The following is a 15,763-nucleotide window of genomic DNA, read 5'->3' on the forward strand; positions in this document are numbered from 1 at the left end:
AATGGTGTAATAATCGAATTACCCATTTGAAAGTATATAGTCTATATAAGTACGTATACTTAAAAATAAAATAAATACGTAAAAATGGGGATGAACATATTACACCTTGCACATATAGGTAACATTTAAATGTCGTTCCTAAAAATATTTTATTATAAGTAATGTTGTAACTTATATATAATAACATTATATTCGTAATTCGTATCTATAATACAATTATATATTACTACTCTCGCCACCTATTTCTCTCTCTATATATATCTGCTATTTGTGCATACTTGGTCTGATAATGATTTATAATTATCGATCTATGTTTAAACAGAATATAATATAATATATTCGTTGTAATCGTGCATCATCATAATAATAGGTACTTTTATTCTATATAGCTATAGTGTAATAAGTCGTATTGAAAATTGATGGTGGTAATGGTTATCATATTATGATGAGGTATAATAACGTGGATTGTATAGTTTATAACTGCACAGATATAATATTATTCGATAGAACATTTATAATTATTAAGCACAACTCTATGGTCGAGTTCGATGATAATATGATATAAACGTGAGTATATTATTATAATAGGTATGTTATTATTGCTGTACACAAATTTATAATCCCGTAGGTACGAGTTGATATCGAATGCAATTAATTGAGTAAAATATATCAAGTGGTTTATTATGTTTAATATTATAAGTACTCAAATAACATACAAGTATACAGAACCAACTATATTATGAACTTATAATGTACTTATACATACTTTTCGATGATTTCTTTTACGAATTGAACTTATAAAATAAAGTATAATACAATAATATCATAAAATCGGATTTAACAAAAATGGAAAACATTAATTATTATATTATAATTTATACTATATGTTGACTAGCATTAATACTTCAGGTATATATTAGGTGTCTATATATTATAGGAATACTATAAAATTTCATTTTCTTTCATGTCGAGGCGGTGTCAATAATTATATTACTATTAATATTGATTGTAAATAAAAAAAACTATTTTAATAATAGTTTTAAAAAAGGCGGTGTCGCAGAAGGAAGGGTCCTCCTCGTACTTATATTATTTTATAGTTGATATTCTATATAATGTGATATCCTTATGTAATAATGATATTTAACAGAAAACTTTATTTTTTTTTCGTGTTTCAGACTGTACCCCGCTCCATGGCGGGCTTGGCGGAGAGACTATCGGGAATGATGCCTACGCCTAGCGTACGAGGAAGAAAGGGCTGGTGTGGCTGCCTCAAGGTAAATATCAACATAATTTAATAATAATATTCACATATTTATTATATTATATAAAGTCACTATAATACTATATCAATTTCATATTATATATAGTTATCAGCGATGTTATAAACAATAGGTATATGCACTCACTATGCTACTACTAGGTTGGTACTTATATTAAAATTTATGCATCGTATTACAAAATAGCTATGGACGATAACATTATTTATCGTTTAAACATATACTCACAAATACGCTGTAACATTGTGCAGCTACGTATATATTATATTATACATGGCGCTAACTGCAACACCGTGACGATTCCGTGTTCCGAGCCTGTCGTCAAGGGCGGATTACATTATCATCGTAATTATCTAAGTCTGTTTAAGCCGTTGAAAGGACAAACCGCAATGTCGATTGAAACCGCAGTGAAAATGATTTTAATTGACATCGCAGTTGGACGTCGTATTCGTCGTAATAATAACATAATAATACACTATACACTAAAAAAAAAGTTGGTTTTATTGATAACTTCTGTTTTTTGGTTGGCATAAATTCCCTTGGGATTCGTATCAACAGTAAAAATAACTGATTTGTTGAATTCTAAAACATTTTGTTACTTGAGAAAAATATAAACAAAATATCTCCTATGATAGGATTCGAGATACATTTTTATAAGTAGGTAAAGAAGATAATATTGTTCACGATTGTTCTTTTTGGTTTAATGTGCTTTACACTTATAAATAATTTAAATTTTAAAACAAGTATCGTATATTTTTAATACTGGACGATCTTATGCGATATACCCAACTACCCAAAAGTTCTAAAAGAACAAATCAAAACTGCTGTTTAAATAGCTATAATAAGTAATAACCTATAACCTACAGGTTGTATATAGGTAGTACTAGGTAGTAGGTACCTACTAATGCGATGGAGTGGATAGCGGTTAGTTAGAAACAGCCAAGATATTCTGTATATGGGATAGTTTATTAGTATATACTATAGATACAATATGGTAGTGTGATAGAGAGGTCCCTTAGTCCGCAACCTTGAGTTATTACTTTATAAAATATGTATAACCGTATAGGAGTTATATAGAAGTAGTGACGGGCGGCAAGCTACTACAAGTCCCGCGGTTAAAACAATATTATTATTTTTGACGTCTTCGGTCATTAATTATTTTTCCAGATTACCTTTAAGCCTTAATTTTATTTACGCGTGAGGGGCGCTGTAGTTTCACTAAGTAATTTACGGTACAAGGAGTACCGCCGGTAGTGTCGTCGTTTATTTATACGTTTCATGTTTTCCACGTGTATCTCATTGCATTCTTATTTCGTGTGATAAATCATACCTATTAGCATTGTGTAATGGGGAATCGCATGCGTGATGTATACGTATTATAGCAAAGGCATTCTTTGAGATAACAAGCGCATAAGATAACAGGCGCAGTATTTTTTTTCCTATAATACAAAGAAACATTTGCAATATTTTACATGTCGCAATTAATGCCGGAATGCCATTTTATCGATTATACGATTAGGTCTCTTGGAAAATGTCTAGGTGGCTGTCATTAAAAACGCATATAATTTAATGTTTTTAACAACTACATAATTTATCACTATGTATTGGCCATTACTCGGTAAAGTTGCAACTCGTCAGACTCGAGTTACAAAAAATATCAGTATACTGTAGATTAGTAACGTTAAAAATATGTTGAAATAAATTAACTTAAACAAAAAAAAAACAAACAATTACAGTATTAGAGAATAAATTATACATTTAAAACTTGCAGGAACATCTGGTTTTTAAGTTTAGATTGTAATTATTGTCAGTAATTATGTATAGCTTACAAGCAAAAAAAATACGCTTTGCTCTTTTTGTAATGAATTGTTGGTATAGAAATAATTAAAGCTCGAAATCATGTTTTGATTAATGGTTATTATTTTATTGAGATTAATAATTGAATTAAAATTAGTAGATAAGATAAGATAAATATATCATATCTTATTTCTTATTAATAATTATTATAAGTTATAACTATTGTATATGATGACATAATGTAGTTATATACCTAATATATTTATTAATGCAATATAAACTTAAACATTCAATAAGATGATTGATAAGTATTTTAAATCCAACAATAATAACTTTTTTTTAAATGTATCTATTGTTTTATTATAATTATAAATTATAATAAAAATTCATATCCGCTTAAATGTAGTTAGACTTAGTAAATAAAAGTAGTTTATAATATAACTCGCTCAATAAATACTTAGGTATTACATTTTTTTCAACTTATTCAATCCGAAATGTTTATTATTGTTCTTATTACAAAATTGGCTATTATAGCTAGTTATTTAGGCAGTTATAAAAGAAAAATGTATTAGTTTAACATATGTAATGTACAAAGTTATCTCTTAGCTTAAAAGTTAGGCTAACCGCTATCACAACGTACTAGAAATTAGAATATGAATACAAAAAAAGAAAATTAAAAAAGCTTTATTATTGAATTACGAAGCCAATTAATAAAGCAAGATTATGTGGGCTGTTTATATGGAAATAACATAGTAAGACAAGCGAAACATTAAATAAGAAGGTGCGCGAAATCACAAATAAATTATCTTCAGTGTGGTGTAAACAGAGAGAAGAGTCAATACCAAGTTTGTAGTAATGATACGAAAAAAGATTATGATTAGATCTTAAGAAAGATAAGTGCGCAAGTTATAATTGCGATTATAGGATTAATTAGACAATTAAAAAAACCCCTCATTTATGCATCTAGTTGATTTAACGTTGCTTAATTTAAATTTTAGTTAACCATCGATAGTTGTTGAAATGTGGTTACAAAATCAATTACTAATTAACAATTATTTTGTTTAACATTGAACACATATTTTTTTTTCGGATTATCTGAGACATTTTTATTATTAAGTCCTTAAGTTGTTTTTTCTCGATTATTCTTTGTTCGTAAACTCAATAATTAAATATCAGTAAATCTCAATTTCACCAATTGTGTAAAATATCTGAACACGTGACCGACGGGTCAAGCGCCTGGTAAATATTTTAATTAGCCACCTCATATTAAATACTCAATGATTTTGTTTGATGACTGATGATTATGGTTATCGGAAAGACAACCCACTGTGCTGAAAGTGTGGAATTTTTAAATATTAACGCGCTGACCTAGCCCAAGTGCGTTTTCCTTGTTAAAAACAAATGTAATTGGCAGCTCCAAGCTACAAAACGTGTATAATCGTTTAGATTAATCGATGGAGCGAACAGTATTTATAATAATATTATGCTTTCACCATATGACTCATTTATTATCATTCTAATTTTACATAAGTTTATGCGAGTTTATTCGTATATCTATAGGGATATTGTTATTTGTTGCTGTATATAATAAACATACACGAAAAAATATAAAAGCATTGATATTATTATTGCAAAATTATAGAAAATAAAGCGTAAAAAATAGTTACGATGTAAATAATATTATTTAATATAATAATATTGTACTCTTGTTATCGTATATAATAATACGAGTATGTAATAGGTATATTTAATATTTTCGTCGATGCAATAATATAGTAGTCGATAAAGATCCACTCGACTAGAGTTTTCGTTGTTTGAACTGCGACTTCTACGAATTGTATTGCCTCAGATGGTTATTATTATTATTATTATTGAAATTGTATTTCTCTTCATGGTACAATGAGAAAAACATCGATCAAGTTCAGATTACGTAACTCGTCATGTTTCAAGATCGTTACTGACGATGAAAAGTGTATAAAAGGATTACACATGAAAAATTAGAAAGTAGAAAGAAGTACTCATCACCGACGTTTCGATTCTTAATTTTTCTATACCTATCTATATAATACGTCACGTACGGTGCTTTAATTAAATTGGATAATATCATCCGTATCTGTCTGACAGTAAGTGATCAAAGGATATTATTTATAAAACCTCTAAAGAATTTTATCTAGAGGCGCACAACGTTTACTTTTATTACGAATACTTTGATGCATTTGAAGTGGTTTTATCTTTCTAGAATAGATATACGTTTCGTATCATATATATAGTTATGTATTTGTGTATTATTATATTATTATCGAGAAATGAGTGAATTTCCTCTTAGAAAATTTAATTTTTAATAATATTTTAATTATTTAATACTACATTCATAGGCGCAACTATAGAGCTCTATTTCTGGGTAGGCTAATGATATCAGCAACCCGTGGGGGCTTTGCCCCTACACCACTAGTATTGATAACATATAAAACTGGGTGGGCTTAGCCCACCCAAGACCCCCCTAGTTGCACTTATGACTATACATTTAATAATTTGTTATTAATACGATAATACAATATGATATACCACTACAGGACTGCACGTATTACTCAGTATTAGTTAAAATTGGTAATGTAGGTACTTATGTATAGATATGTATTTTGTTCGGAAAACAAGTAGGCTAACCTGCAGTGTACTTATAACTAGGATCTAATAGTTACAGGGGCTAGAGTCCTAGAAATCCAAAGTTAAAAATAATTTGAAGGCTAATTGAGGCTAAAAAGTAAAACTTTATAGGGGGACTAAGCTCCCCTTGAACCCCCAAGTTACGCCGATGCACAGCTGTCATTAAAAGTTTAAAATTCATTACATTGTTACAAAGAGAATAAAATCTTTTTTGGTTAATAAATAATAATATAATATGCTTATATTAAAATGTATTATCGTATAAACGCCATAGAGTATACTCCATGGAAAACGCTAAAATCGTTATATTATTATTTTTATAGTTTCCATTACATATTTTATTTAAAAACATAGTAACACAGTGCGTATATATTTAGTAAACAACTATATTATAATAGAAATTTTCGACGCACAGTATTCACGTTGAATTTGTTTAATATACTTAATTATGTTTGCAATACGCTATATTATGCGTTTTTTTCAGGACGACGAGCCGCCAGAGATCACGTACATCGTGGTAGATTCAGGCACTCTAACGTTGCAAAAGATGACACCCACACTACCTATGCCCGAAAAACCAGAACTGGACAGACTATTCGCCGAGTTAGTTGTAAGTGTCACGGATTTATAATAATAGTAATAATAGTATACTATAAGAATACCCGGCGATGTATCATATTATTAAGCGTAATGAACAATTTACACATAGTTGTATAATATTCTACATCAGTACCTTATTTGCCGCCCTTAGTCGATTTGTTTGCTGAACATCACGAACAGAACGTTATTTTAAATTTTTATAAGACGTGTGACGTATAGTACCTTCCTGTTCCTAAAATTAATTTCTGTGGTTAAGAACTTATAATTTTCGGTGATATTGAATTGAGTCCATGTTACTTTTATGTGTTTTGAACTGATTCCAGCTTATTATCTTAATATCTTTGATTCTTTGAATGGAGTCCGTATAGATAAAATGTCATAACTACCTACACAGTAAAATTCACTCAAAATTAAATGCTTTTTTTCATTTGGGACATCCAAATATTTTTATTCTTGTGGACACTCTTCTGGGAATACAATCTGATACATATATAAAATTAAGAAGCAAAGCAAAACGACTATGTAAAGAAATATAAGAAAAAGAAAAATTTTTACGGGAGCAGACAAACAAATATATAAATCAGCAAATTTGGAGATTTGATTTTTTAAAATCTGTATCATTTATATTTTTACCAGCCACTATTTAATTATTAACATTATTATATTACACATAATTATTATTATGTAAGTAATGTAAGTAATCAATATATATATATAAATAATAGACTGAAGGGACTCAACTCGAACAACCTAACAATATTGGTCGGACTCCAATAACTCCGATAATCCAAAAATCTTTGCAGGACTCAATTCAATTTCAGCCATAATTTTATACATAATTTATATAGTATATAGGTACAACGGTACATATATTTTAAAAAACGTCGTTACTTTAATTTATATAGTTAATATGTTCCATAGCTTAAAATTTTTAGTTGGATTTTTTTTTATCAGAATATTTCAATTGATTTATAATATAAATTATACTGTTTTACGGTTTTTACGTAAAAAAAAACCTATATAACATTTTAAATAGAAAAACATTGCTATAATTTGTATAATAATTATACTTTACATAAGACATAACTATTATGTTTGTTTACCTCATATTGATTAAGGTCTACATGAGTGATCTAATAGATAATAAATTGTCTGTATTTTATCAACGTTGTATCATAGCAAAGTCTTAACCACTACGTTCACTTGGCTTGATTAAAATATGTGTCCCTCTAAGCGTCTGCCTATTTTTTTCCCGGATACTAATCCGCAACCGATTATATAGGTATGCCTCTATATTCTTATTAAACGTTATGTAAAAGTATCAGTTAATTTTAGTATTTTACATCTTAGTCCCCATCGCCGCTGTCGTATTTTTCTCTTTTTTTTCGGACGACGTGCATGAAAAATCGTCTCCGATATTACGCAACAAGCATTTTCACTTACATAACACGCACACGCGCACAGATATCATCGACTCGTCGTGCGATCCCATTCGACTCGCAGCATTGTTGTACAGTGTATGAGAAATTCTCAAGGGAATTACTTAACTATTAAAGAACTTTTGGGATTAGTTTTTATGACCTATAAAATATTGACTGACCACACACACGATTTAACAACCGTCATATTCGTATTACGTAATTTTGTGTTATTATTTATTGTAAGATGTACATTGTATTGTTGAGTTTGTTGACCGGGGCGCCGATCTTAATTTAATATTATAAATACGGAAATTTTCGTTCTAATCGTTAAAACGTGACTGCAAATCAGACATGGTTAAAAATAAAGATAGGTAACGTGGACTGTGGATGTAGAGTGCATGATGTTGGTATTACATTTATTATTATTACAATGATTATCATGGTTTTTTTTTTATTATTATTTTTTTATGTTCACGTTGACACTTTTTTGAATTAGTAAAACAACTTTGTAGTTGTACCTACGTATTTCATTGTTAATCCCTTAAGATATAAATAGTTATAATAACTTATTAGCATGGTACAATGAGTACGCAATTTTTGGATTTTCTTAATTGTATTTTAAGAAAATAAATCCTAAATTATTTTCCATTTGTAAGAAAAAACTAAAAAAAACTCAATATCATTCAACAGCTAAAATATTGAATAAATCTTTATGGAAACCACTTGACTGGTTTTTTTTTTTTAATGCTTTGACTACAATAGAATATAATTTATTTGTTTGAAATAATAAAGTAACATAATCTAATTATAACTATAGAAGTAATACTAAATAAATATAATATTGACACATATTATTAAAATCTCCTAAATAATAAATTTATCAATTTATAACATAATGTATATTATACAATACATTTTTTATTATTTATTTTATATAGGAAGAACTTGATTTAACTGCTACTAATAAAGCAGCCATGTTGGAACTCCCTGAAGAAAAGAAATGGCAAATTTACTGTAGTAAAAAAAAGATACTAGAGGTAAAAATATACATTTAAAAGTTAGTTGATAAGATTTATTAGTCACTAATAGTTAACATTATTAATTATTTTAGGATCAAGAAAATACAACAGATTTATCACAATCACCAGAAAATTACATTGAACGTATACAATCGTTGAATGGAGATGAACAAGAGAACACCAAGTTATTTGATTCCTTAAAGACTGCTCTACGTACTCAGCCTCATAGCTTTGTACTGAGATTTGTCCAAGCTGATGGATTAGTTACTCTGTTAGGAGTTTTGTCATCTATGAATTATGATACTCAACAAGGAGCTATGCACACATCAATTATTGGCTGTATCAAAGCCCTTATGAATAACTCTGTAAGTTTATTATATTTATGTTTATGAAAATTTGTATGTGTTAAATGTAACTGAATAATTATATAATTAGGTATAATAACTTTTTAATATTCTAGATTGCTTTAATAGTTTGATTTTCTTATTGAAATCCATATTTTTATGTTGTTCTAACCTTGATTCTAACTTGTATAATATAAAAAATATTTTATGAACCAGAATTAGTTAATTGTATCATGTAGTTATTTAAATGTAAATATATAAAGTTCTAACAACTAGCAATATAACAATAATAATAATAAATTATAATGTAATTTATTATTGTAAAATAGCAAAATTTAAAAAACTTGTTAAACCTAATCTAGGCCCTAAAGCTAGTTTAACATTTTATTTTTACATTTTAAAGTTGATTGTTTAAAAAAATAATTTGTATTACTTCATTATATTAAAGATTGGCAGCCTTCTCTAAATTTATGATAGTCATATTAAGACTATTTAACTTATTATTTAATTTAATAATTAATTTATATATGCCACACATACATTTTTTTCCAATTTTAAATACTTTTTCTGTAAATAAACTGCCCTTTTTAACTATAGAAATTTTAAATTTTCAAAATTAGTAAAACTCATGAAACATTTCAATTATGTTTAAACATCTCCTTGGATTAAAATTTTTATTTATAGAATATATATTGATGTTAATTCAGTAAATTGTAGTTGCACATAATGTAAAAAATAAATATTTGCATCATTTTTAATAGATTAATTCTATAATTTTAGACTGGAAGATCTCACGTACTAGCACATCCATCAGCTATTAGTACCATTGCTCGCAGTTTACTCACTGAAAATCCCCGTACTAAAGTTGCTGTATTAGAAATTCTTGGTGCTTCCTGTTTAGTTCCAGGAGGCCATAAGAAAGTTCTTGATGCCATGACAGACTATAAGGAGTTTGCTCATGAACGAGCCAGATTCCAAGGCATTATTAATGATTTGGATAGAAACACTGGCGTGTATAGAGATGATTTGACAGTAAAAACGGCTATTATGTCATTTGTAAATGCTGTTCTAAGTTATGGACCAGGACAAGAAAGTTTAGAATTCAGATTGCATTTGAGATATGAATTTTTACAATTGGGACTCAAGAATATTATTATTAAGTTGAGGGAACATGAGAATCAGACGTTAGATAGACACATGGATTTCTTTGATATGGTCCGTAATGAAGATGAAAATGAATTAGCAAGGAAATTTGAACAGGTACCTAGTACATCTATTATGAACTTAATAAGTAACATGTTTTATTCATATCTTTTATTTATATTTTAATCATAGGAGCAAGTAGATACTCAAAGCGCTACTTCTATGTTCGATTTACTACGCAGAAAATTGAGTCATTCTCCAGCATATCCTCACTTCCTTTCACTTTTTCAACATTTTTTGTTATTACCTCGTGAGTAATAAATTAATAAATAACAGTTTTTCAAACATAATTTTATTATAATATCATTTCTATTAATATTGTAGTTGAGTATGGAAGCCTTCCACAGCATTGGCTTTTATTTGACCGAATTGTACAACAGATAACACTTCAAACTGATGCTGGTGCTGATAATGATGTATCACCAATTAATATAAATGTTAAAGAAATAATTCAACTGTAAGTAATTAAGTAATAAGAAAAAAGTTTTATATAGTTAAAGTATAAATGAAAGTACAATTTTCATGTTTTAACATAATTGTTTTGTTACAGTTTGGCCAAAGAAGAAGAACTTCTCGATGCGAAAAATAAAGCTGAAGAACTCGAAAAAGAAAATACTAGTATTTCTGCTTCGCTTGCTAAAAAAGAACAAGAACTAGACTTAAGAAATCAAGAAAAAGTAAATATAAATTCTATTTGATAACATTTAGAAGGTCTATATAATTGTGCTAGAAATAAAAATTAGGAAATTAGTACATAATAATGGTCTCATAAAAAATTTTAATCTTGAATTCTTACTAACAAAAACATTGATTATACTATTTCTATAGTTATTCTAAATGATAAAAAGTAAAAATAGTTTGATTTAGTGACTAGACTTGTTTAGTAATGTTTATGCATTTTGTTTCACTTTAGGAAGATATGGAAGCTAGTATTTTAAGGATTAAAGAACGTTTGGAAAAAGAAATATCTATTCACTTGGAAACTAAACAAAAGATATCTGAACTCGAAGATACTTCAAGTGAATTACAGCACAGGATAGCTTACGAGCAAGGGGAGAGAAGAAAGCTCGAAGCAATGCTTAATAATGGAAGTTTACCGGATGATGCTAAAGTTAATTTTAGCCCACCTCCTATGGCTATTCCACCTCCACCACCACCTCAATTAGTAATTAAAAGTAATGGTCCTGCTCCACCCCCAGCACCACCACCACTACATATCCCTCCATCAAATCTTCCACCTCCGCCTGGTTGTCTTCCTCAATTAGTCGTCAGACAAAGATCTGTAGAAATTCCAAAACCATCTGCTCCATTAAAATCTTTCAACTGGGCTAAGTTACCAGAAACTAAAGTGGCCGGAACTGTGTGGGCTGATATTGATGAAGGAAAAATGTATTCATCTATTGACCTTGAAGCAGTCGATAAATTATTCTGTGCATACCAGAATCAAAAACAATCGAATGGCACAACAGCTGCTGTAAGTAAAATAATAAGTAATAAATAAAAAAATAAAACTATATGTATAAACTAACTTATTTTTACAGAATGAAGGATCATCCGAAGATCTAAGAAAGACTGGTAATAATAAATCCAAAGTCTTATCTGTTATTGATGGTCGCAGAGCTCAAAATTGTACTATTTTGTTGTCCAAATTGAAAATGTCTGATGAAGAAATCGCCAGAGTGATAATGGATATGGATTCTAAAGACATTTTACCATTAGACATGGTTGAACAACTTTTAAAATTCACTCCAGGTCCAGATGAAGCAGCTTTATTAGAAGAACATAGTTTTGATTTAGACAGTCTTGCCAGAGCTGACAGATTTTTATATGAAATTTCCAAGTTCGTAAAAAATATATATTTTATAATTTAAGATGGGTAGCATCCCTTTACTCTTATTTCATATTTAAAGTGCTCATTTTGTGTTTCCAACAAATAGATTCATGATGAGCCGAAATAAAAATAATCAATTTTTTCAATGTACCTATTTTAAACTTGTATATCATAAAACTCGAAAGTAAAATTATAGGTCTTCTATTAATTATTTTTTTTAATTTTATTTATATTTTTATTATATCTAGTAAAAATGTTATTGTGATTTACTGAATGATTAAATTATTTAAATTTTGTATGTTTAATAAAAAAATAAAAAAATAAAAAATAGGTAGTAATCATTGGGTTTTTTCAAAGATTTCTCTTAATTCACATTCAATTATAAATTGTTTACAATCTCTGCATTGAAAAAATAATTGTTATTTTTAAAGTTGAAGAAAATTGATTTAATAACTAAGGGATTTCATATGAATTCTAGTGAATTATTAACATTATTCACAGCTTTAAAACTAATGATAAATATTTTAATGATTGATAAGCCTTATAGTGATATGAAAAAATTAAATTACACCTTTACATTTCATAAATATATAGTAGGTACATCATAATTCATAATATAATCAAATATTTTGATTAATTTTATTTTTAAACTCAAATTCTATGTTTTTCCTGAAATTCAATTTAATAACAATCTTGTATACAAATAATAATTTATTTTTCACCATAAACTTGCCAATTATCACACAAAAAATTCAAATTTGTTTATTTGTAACCTTTTAGAAGTTGAATATAATATCATCTAATATGTTTTTTTTTTATTTCCTTTAGAATTGCACATTACGATCAACGTCTTCGTAGTTTAGTATATAAGAAGAAATTTATTACTTGGACCGGAGAAGTTGAAGGCAGAACGAAAATTGTGATGGAGGCTTCGCGTGAAGTTGCTCGTTCTAGACGTTTAAGAAAACTGTTAGAATTAGTATTAGCACTTGGAAACTATATGAACAAAGGAGCAAGAGGAAATGCATGGGGTTTCCGTTTATCATCTCTAAACAGACTTACAGACACTAAGTCAAGTTCTGTTAGAGGTATAACGTTATTGCATTACATTGTTGATATGGCTGATAAGAAGGTAGTGTATATAATTTATAAATTATAAGCATTATGTATAATACGATAAGAACATAATATTATCACAGAATAAATGTACCTATTGAGTATTAATTAAAAATTACATATTTTGTGGTATTATATTTTAAAGACAGCGGTACTACAACTAATTATTTATCCATTTATTTGAATAGTTCAAAGACATTTTATTATTGGAAGAAGACTTACCTCATGTAAGAGGAGCTTCAAAAGTAAGCTTGGCTGAACTTGAAAAAGACATGTCACAATTAAGAAATAATTTGAAAGAAGTTGAACGAGAAATTGAGTTCCAAAGAGTACAACCTGCTGTACCGGGTGATATGTTCCTACCAGTAATGAAAGAATTTTTAACTACTGCTACCTGCAAATTTTCTGAATTAGAAGACTTATTCCAAGATATGAAAACTAGAGTAAGTACCTTATTTAAATTTTTATTATAATTACTATTTTGGTAAATGTTATTAAAATGTTTTATTATACAGTTTGATCGAGCAGTCAGATTATTTGGAGAAGACAATTCTACAATCCAACCTGATGATTTCTTTGCTATTTTTGATTCTTTCTTAACGGCTCTTTATGAAGCACGTCAGGATAACTCTACTGTTAAAAAGAGACGTGAAGAAGAAGAAAAAAGAACAAGACAAGAAGTGGAGGTTTGTGTTCCATTAATAAAGACTTTGGAGTTACATTATATAATAAATATGTTAAATTAATACTCATTTTTTTTTTTTTATAGTTAAAGAAATTAACGCTGGATCGGAAAAACTGTAAAGATGGTGCCAGTGTTTTGTCTAATGGATCTGGTGGTCGTCAGGTTTCTATAAATGGTAAATCTGGTGACAAGGCTGAATTTGACGATCTTATATCGGCCTTAAGAACTGGAGATGTTTTTAGTGAAGATAGTATGGCAAAAATTAAACGCAGTAGAAAATCCAGACATTCGCCTCCAGCCAGGGAACATAGCAGGGACAGAGTACTAAACGTTACTCGGAAAAAATAAATAGATTTAAATTTAAATAATGTTTTTGGTATATTTATTGTTTATTTGATTGATTATATTAAAGATGACTAACTAGTAGTTTTTGCATTTTATTCTACTTTCTGTGATATACATTATGTCGTGTCCAAAATTATTCGTATGACTACAAGTTCAATCTATTTGGCTTGCAAATACTCTTCTTAATCTTGTATAAATTTTCTTTTATATTATGTTTTTTTTTTAAACTAAGTTATTTATCTGTAAATTGTAAATAATAATAATGGTAACACCATATTAGAATGAACAAAATATGTAAACCACTTTTATTGATAGTTTATAGATTTTTATATAGTATAAATTTAAATTACACTGGTTTATTATATAATTTCAACAACGGATAATTTGCATTATTCAGTGCAACCAAAAATTGAAATTGATGTTTTTTATACTTTGAAAATAAAATATTAGAATAAAAAAGTTTTCATTTAATTTCTACCCGATTGTTACTAAATTCAATAACTGCTGTTATTGTAAATATACAATAATTGTTTATATTTTTGTTGAATTGTACTATGATACTTTGTGTAAATAATAGTATAAGTATTATTTTGAAAATACCATTTTTTGATGAAACTAGATAATATGTTAATGTTTTTTTAAACATATTTCTTATCAATTTTATTGTTAACATATTTAAATTTAGTTAAAATGTTTTTATACAATATACATTAATTATTATTATCCCGTGTGAAGTGGTGTTGTAAATCACATGATATAAAATTATTTTTTAAAAACAATAGTGTGTGGCCAAAGATAAACGATAGTTTATTTCTCTGAACTGAAATTATTTTTTACTAAATTTTTGATTATTTTTTAAACATTTTTCTTATAAATAATTATTAAAAATATTAGCTTATAACATTTGGTAATTTTGTTGCACTAAAAGTAACCCAGAATGTCATCAATTTAATCTATTATAAATGAATTAATATATTACTAAGTATTTAATAAAATATAGACTTAATTACTAAAAACACCATAAAGTTTAATTATGGTAGTTTATTATGTTTTTGGAAAAAATATGCTACTTTTTCGTAGTTCATTATCATACAGTTTTAATTTTTATCCAATAGTTACTTTTAACGCAATAAATACAATTAACAGTCAGTTTGATTATATTTTATCTTCAGTGCCGCGTTAAGCTATGTTGCCGCCCCGGGGCAATTGCCCCCGTGACTCTGTTTATCTTTAAAATGTTTTATATGAATGTATAGATTGGAATCATGGATCTATGATATATAATTTAATATTTAAAAAAATATATATATCAATACAAAACTATGGCAAAGACTGTCAACAATTCGTAAAACTATAGAAAAAGGAAATGACAACTGTATTGTATATAACTATTGTAATTAGTTGATACAAATAATAAAATTTTCAAAAAAAATCAAAAATCATTTAAATGCTATTAACCAA

The 15,763-nt window shown here is 27.7% G+C and overlaps 1 protein-coding gene across 3 annotated transcripts in view; it reads left to right on the plus strand.

The window, feature by feature from the left end:
* LOC132923304 (disheveled-associated activator of morphogenesis 1) overlaps positions 1 to 14,779 on the plus strand; it is a 45,714-nt gene extending 30,935 nt beyond the window's left edge. For all 3 annotated transcript variants that reach the window (XM_060987213.1, XM_060987221.1, XM_060987203.1), the window contains 14 exons: positions 1,176 to 1,274; positions 6,223 to 6,348; positions 8,698 to 8,796; positions 8,871 to 9,143; positions 9,903 to 10,382; positions 10,458 to 10,575; positions 10,650 to 10,782; positions 10,876 to 11,002; positions 11,239 to 11,799; positions 11,867 to 12,165; positions 12,985 to 13,288; positions 13,461 to 13,715; positions 13,788 to 13,958; positions 14,042 to 14,779. In XM_060987213.1, coding sequence (XP_060843196.1) covers positions 1,176 to 1,274; positions 6,223 to 6,348; positions 8,698 to 8,796; positions 8,871 to 9,143; positions 9,903 to 10,382; positions 10,458 to 10,575; positions 10,650 to 10,782; positions 10,876 to 11,002; positions 11,239 to 11,799; positions 11,867 to 12,165; positions 12,985 to 13,288; positions 13,461 to 13,715; positions 13,788 to 13,958; positions 14,042 to 14,305 — 3,309 coding nt within the window. In that variant the 3' untranslated portion in view covers positions 14,306 to 14,779. The remainder of the gene's footprint in view (positions 1 to 1,175; positions 1,275 to 6,222; positions 6,349 to 8,697; positions 8,797 to 8,870; positions 9,144 to 9,902; positions 10,383 to 10,457; positions 10,576 to 10,649; positions 10,783 to 10,875; positions 11,003 to 11,238; positions 11,800 to 11,866; positions 12,166 to 12,984; positions 13,289 to 13,460; positions 13,716 to 13,787; positions 13,959 to 14,041) is intronic.
* Positions 14,780 to 15,763: the final 984 nt, after the last annotated feature.

This window comes from Rhopalosiphum padi, chromosome 1 (genome assembly GCF_020882245.1).
Source record: "Rhopalosiphum padi isolate XX-2018 chromosome 1, ASM2088224v1, whole genome shotgun sequence".
Taxonomy (NCBI): domain Eukaryota; kingdom Metazoa; phylum Arthropoda; class Insecta; order Hemiptera; family Aphididae; genus Rhopalosiphum; species Rhopalosiphum padi.